Here is a 6,096-nt window from a genome sequence, read left to right as displayed (position 1 = left end):
AGGCCCGATATTCCGATATCTTCCACCAGACTTAAGATAAAAATTCCAAACACGCCCCTTCCCCTAAAAGTTGTCAGGGTATGAAGACTGTCCAACTCTCTCTCTGCCTTAAATCCTACGTCATAAGAACCCTGAGAATGTTCATGGGCTATCTAGTTCCGGGAGGAACCTCTTCTCCTCATAGAGAGAGCCATGTCCACCCCAATTGGCTGTCGTCCTGGGCAACCAAGGACGCAGGGGGCACGCGGGGGGCCCCCCAGCCAGTATTTAAAGGCTGCCACCGCCCGTGCCCACTCAGTCCGGCCAGGACGGCGACGGTGAAGCACCTGGGTTGAGAGGGAGGAGCAAGGTAACAAGGGACCACTGCCTCTCCCGTCCCCAGCCCTAGCCTCGGCGGAGGCGGGTGTGTGTGGGACGCGGGAGTGGCTCTCACATCTCATTGCCCACCAACACCTTCCTCCCCCACCATCCTTACCCCACCCAACCCACCTGGGCAAGACAAACCAGGTGCGAAAGAGAGTGATTCTGACGAAAGAGCGAGCAAGTGGAGAAGAAAGAAGGGGATCCTCGTGAAGAGGGAAAGAGTGGTCACAGTCAAAGGCACGTGACACTAGGGACTTCAGCTGAGGAGGCGTTTCCTACTGACTACCAGATCAGGCCAAAGTGATTGCTCCTCGGACGCGCTACCACTGAGACCTGGTGGAGATCCCTGAAGCATGACCCAGAAGGTCAATGAAAGAGAGGATCCCCTTAATCTGGGCGGCGGCGGCTGGGCATCCTCCATTCCATTGCGCACCTGGTCCTCCTATCATCGAAGGCAGAGGGGCACTCCGATGTCCAAGCGGCGGTACCGTGATGGCCCCAAAACTGAGTATGAGGATCCCAGGAAACAACCCAAGCAACAGCACATTCCGGGTCCTTGGTTCCAACCACCTAGAGGGCCCTATTGGGCCCTGTACTCCAACTGGGGGCGCTACAGTGGGCCCTGGCGCCCACCCATCGTAGCATTCCAGAGTCCCTTGTGCCCAGCACAGATGATCAGGGCCTATTGTCTGCACCCGCTCTGCGTCTGCTGCTGTTCCTGCTGGAGTGGGCCCTGGAACCCCGGCTGGGAGAGACCTCCGGGTAGAAAGAAGCGTTGGGGACGCAGGGGTCGTGGCCTGCGCCGCCACCCTCGTCGCTCCTTCCGGAGGAATCCACCAATAGACCTCAGCAAGATCCTGCGCCCAGTCAACCTGTATGGGTGGCGGGCGCCTGGAATGAGAGCGCCACAGAACACCACCCAGTTCATCATGAACCAGGTCTATGAAGACATGAGGCAGCAAGAGAAGCTGGAGCGCCAGCAGGCAGCGTTGCGGGCACAGCAAGCCCAGGCCGGTGGCATCTCCCCAGGAGACTCCACTACCAATGATGCGCCCCATAGAGGCGTCGAAGAAGATTCGCAGTTGCCGGAAGATCTGTATGGCTTCATGCAGGATCCCTCTCTCATCTTTAGCCCTGTTCCAGTGCAGCAAAACCAGTCTCCCACCTCAGGGCTGGTAGAGGAAGAGGAGAAAAATGTTGATGATGATGAGTGTGACGAAGAGGTTTATGATGAAAGAGAGGAGAGTGAGGAGGAGGAGGAGGAGGAAGTGGACAGAGAGTTAGATGATGAAGATGTGGATGAAGAGGAAGTCGAAGAGGCTGGCAATGGGGAGGAAGGGGAAGTGGACCAAGAGGAGGATGATATGTTGGAAGAGGCGGGGCTGGAGGAGGGAGAACAGAGAGAGGAAGACAAATTCTTGCCTCTGGGAATGCCTTTGTCAATCCTAGTAGGGGACGAAGAAGAGAGAGAGAACTTTATGAACTATGATTATTTAAGCCAAGAACAAGTAATTCCCAATGTGCCAGAGGCAGATCTGTTTATGGTACCGGACATTAGCCATTAGTCATCAGGAAGGGAACTGAGAAATGGAACTGATTTGAGGCTAATATGGATTAACAGCTTGTTAAAAACGAATTCAAAAGTGAGTTCCATTAATAAACATCAATCAATGTAAACACCTTGGTTGGCCACTATAAAATATTTAAACGTTGGTGTGTTTGTGTATGACTATGGGTGGGGGAGGGGAAGATTTCAGATATATTTTCTTGGAAATGATTAAAGGCCAAATATTTTATTACCACAGTTTGAAGGTTTTCATTTGCTGTTCCCCTTCTTCAGACAACTGAGATTTTTGTAGTTCAAAAATTTTGCAATATTGAGAACCATTAAAATTACACAGCATGCTTATGAGCTTGAAATCAATGGAATTTTTTTTTTTTTTGTCACCTGCTGCTCGACGATGTATGATGGCCACCGAATAGCTCTGCCAATGCTCTTGTTACTTGTAACATGAGGGCGCTTCAGAACAGCAGTTTTTTCCCCCACCGCTGTAGGTGTTCCTGAGGGCTGTATTTTGGTGACCCAGTTTACAGTCTGTTGTGGCGTCGCTCATTTATATTCCTTGTTCCACAGTGCTATGAATCTTCCTCAGAAGAACATGAAGTTGCTTCTGTGGAACTGGTTATTTGCCATGGCCTCAGCAATCCATGATCCATGCATGGAGAGGATTCCCCATGGTCAGAAGTCAACTTGCACAACTAGTTAAGATCCAAGGTAACTGCAAACAGCGGCCCATGGCTTAAATTGTCGAGCCTTGTTCCTGCATGTATTCCTTGATTACATTCGGAGGAAATAGAAACATAGCTTTGCAGAGTGGATTAAAGAAAAGAATGTTGACCTTGGAGGTGGTGGTGGGGGCAAGATATTTAATTTTGTTTCCCAATTTGTCTTCTTTAAAAAGGAGAGTAAAAAGGAAGTATAAATATGAGCCTGTGTGAATAATCTCTGATAATCTGTTAGCAATTATCCAAGAACGCTGCATCATTCCAAATACCAACTTTAGTTCAAACATTTTAAGATGTAAACACACATCCCCCCCATTACATAAGTTCCATTGACTGCACACATCCAGAGTCATCCTAGATGAAGGATTTGAATATGACATCTTCTGAACTTCCCCCTTCTTAACTCGAAAGAGGAGTTGGTATTTATTGGTTGATCAGAATATGTCTGTGTTGATCTCATTCTTGCATATTGATGTTTATTTTCAGGGCCATCAGCAATTAAGTAATGAAGTATTAAAACTGTCCTCATTTATACTTAAATATCAGAAATCTATTCAGCTGTATTCTAGCATCCAGCAGGATGAAGATGAAAAAATGTGCGATTTAAAAAATCATATTGAACATTAAAAATTACAAGAGTAAATCTCAAACATTTCATTGGAGTCTGAGAAAGTGTTACTTTTTGTATGATTCAGTTTATAAATGTGCTGTATAAATTGGCTATCATATGCAGTTTTACTATATATATATATATATATGCATGTATATAAAGAAACTTTTGCACCTGATACTACTGGTCATTCCATACACATCAAAACTCAAATCATGCTTCACCCAAAACACAAAACATGAAAATCACTGTCAAATGTATTTAAGTTTCAATTCAAAATATTTACCTTTGTCTGTCTTTACAATCTCATACCTGGACAGTTCTCATTTTTTCTTGTGACAGATACTTCTCTTATTCTTCATTTTTTATTTGTTGTGAATTTTATACATGTATACAATGTATTAGGATCTTATCCACCCTTTGTATATCCCCGAGTCCCCCAACACATCATCTTATCCTTCCAACATTGTAGCATCTAAAACTTTAAGTTCAGCACAGTAAATGACTCCAAATTTAAAGCATCTTCATCACTACAAGGATGCCTGAAAAGTAATGGAGAGCTGCCTCCTCATATACAGAGAGAGAGAAAGAGAGAGAGAGAGAGAGAGAGAGAGAAAGAGAGAGAGAGAGAGAGAGAGAGAGAGAGAGAGAGAGAGAGAGAGAAGAGAGAGCACCTGGGATTGGCATACATTTTTGAACCTTCAAAGTACATCCCCAATAATCCACTTTTGTTAACAAAGCCACATATGCTAATCTTTATAATCCTATCAAATAGTGCTACTCCTGGCGACTCTTCAAATCTATGAGCATATGGGGCCCATTCTTAACCAAGTAACACAGAAATGTAAGCAATTGTTCAACTTATACTGTATTATACTGTACCCTAGGGACTATCATTCAGCAGCTACTAGACTGGAATTTGTTATTACCGTTCACTAAGCAATGTGAAGGACAATGACATGATGTTGCTCCACCAAAACCCTTTTACCTGAAGGAACACTGTTAAAGAAAACACAAATCATAAGGGGAAATCTCGGGGTAAGGCTGAGATATTTCCTATCTGTCTGGGGGTGAGGAGTACAGAGTCTAAGCTAACCAACAGCTGAGAGGAGCTTTGTGACACTGAGGTACGGAGGACTGACCAGAAAGTAGAATGTCAAGGAAGAAGCAGCTATAAGAAGCAAAGAGGTAGGCAAAAGTCTATTTAGCGCCTGTGCTTAGCTGTATCTTTTGAGAGACATGAGCAAGTATGAACAGCTAGTCATTGATGAATCCCCACTTCAGCTTGTTTTGAAACCAGACACTGTGATGATCCTGTAGACTGAATACACAATGAAGCCACACTGAGAGTCGGAGAGATTGGCACCACTACATACCTGTCATGACCCAATCATATACCAGGCCACACACTGTCACTCAGTAAAGTGTGTTGAGTTTTGTTTAGCATGATTGTAGAACCCACTCCTTACCTTTAGGAAGTGTACATAGCTTCATCAGAGAACTTGAGAGATGGTTCAGATGAGTTGAACATCAGTGTGCCTCAAAGTAGACCCAGTGTGTATGTTTGAAGTTTAAGTCACACTGGCAGAAAAATAAAATGTTCCAAGAAAACTTATTCTTAAAGCCATTTTAAAAGTAGGGTTGCCTATGGCTATCCCTTACTTTCAAGAACAGCAACATTTTGTCAAATATCGGAAAACATTTAGAAGTCCTAGTTTTGATAAGTATCATTGCTGTCTGAGATGGATAGACCGATAGACATATGTTCCACAAATACTTGTTAAATAGTTAATATACTTTATATTATGACAATTGGATAGAATTATTATATATAGGTTCTAATGAGCATTTAGAAAAATACTCAATGAGGTAAAATGGGTCTTAATTTTATTTCTCATTTGTTATTAAAGAAAATAAAATCCAACTTTTAAAAAAATTATAAAAATTATAGACATTATATAAATTCTAGTATTTTTTTCTAGCCATAGACTAATGGAGACATGACACCCTTTTTATAGAAATGCTGACTTTCAGAGAATGGTAAACCCACTTGATAGTTGTAAGTCAGCTTTGGGCCCTGAATATGATTTTATAACAATGTACACCTCTATATATAAAGAAGACATTATTTCCAACACAGTTTCATCCAAGTCAGAAAAAAAAAAAAAAAAAAAAAAAAAAAAAAAAACATAAGTGATGTCTTTTTAGCTACATTCCCTGCAGAAATCTGAGAAATGATACAAACATCAATTTTTTGAGGACAAGGCTGTAGATTGTCCTGAAGCTGTTTGAATTTTAATATTAATTTTACTTCCCAAAGAAGGGCTACCTAGTCACACGTACTCATGAGGTAACTTTATCTGAACTTCCCATTTTAATTAGAAAAATAAAGGAAAGAGAAGGAACAGAGAGGAGAGGACAAAGGAAGGGGGTGGAAGGAGAGGAACAGAGAGGAGAGGACAGAAGAAGGGGGAGAAGCCAGAGGTCCCAACATGGAGGTCTAGAAAAACAAGCTAGGTCCAGGTGAGATTTATTGATGTCAAAAAGCTATGAACATTAAGGATTTTATAGGTCTAATATCTCATATATAAGGGCAGTTTGTATCTTTGTCAACTTGATGTAATCTTGTTGTATAGAGGGTTTGTGGATTGAGAATTGAGCACATAAATCTGTATGAAAAGCCATTGTGTTATGGAGTTGTGTTTTGTGGGATTTTGGGGTAGAGAAACACCCCAGAACAGAGACAATAGGGAAGGTAGAGGAAAACCACCAAGAGAAGGGAGTTGTACAGACAAAGCCACTGTGGGAGTGGCTTGGACTGAACAACAGAGGTGCAA

The 6,096-nt window shown here is 42.9% G+C and overlaps 1 protein-coding gene across 1 annotated transcript; it reads left to right on the top strand.

The window, feature by feature from the left end:
• Positions 1 to 716: 716 nt before the first annotated feature.
• Positions 717 to 1,928, top strand: CCER1 (coiled-coil glutamate rich protein 1; the record flags this gene model as incomplete). The annotated part of the gene is made up of 1 exon (XM_080935022.1): positions 717 to 1,928. The coding sequence occupies one exon, from the start codon at positions 717 to 719 to the stop codon at positions 1,926 to 1,928; it is 1,212 nt and encodes a 403-aa protein (XP_080791148.1).
• Between the last annotated feature and the right edge of the window lie 4,168 nt (positions 1,929 to 6,096).

Source organism: Micromys minutus (assembly GCF_963924665.1).
Source record: "Micromys minutus genome assembly, chromosome: 22".
NCBI lineage: Eukaryota > Metazoa > Chordata > Mammalia > Rodentia > Muridae > Micromys > Micromys minutus.
Note: the sequence above shows the minus strand (reverse complement) of the source record. Positions and strands in the feature narration are given on the sequence as shown.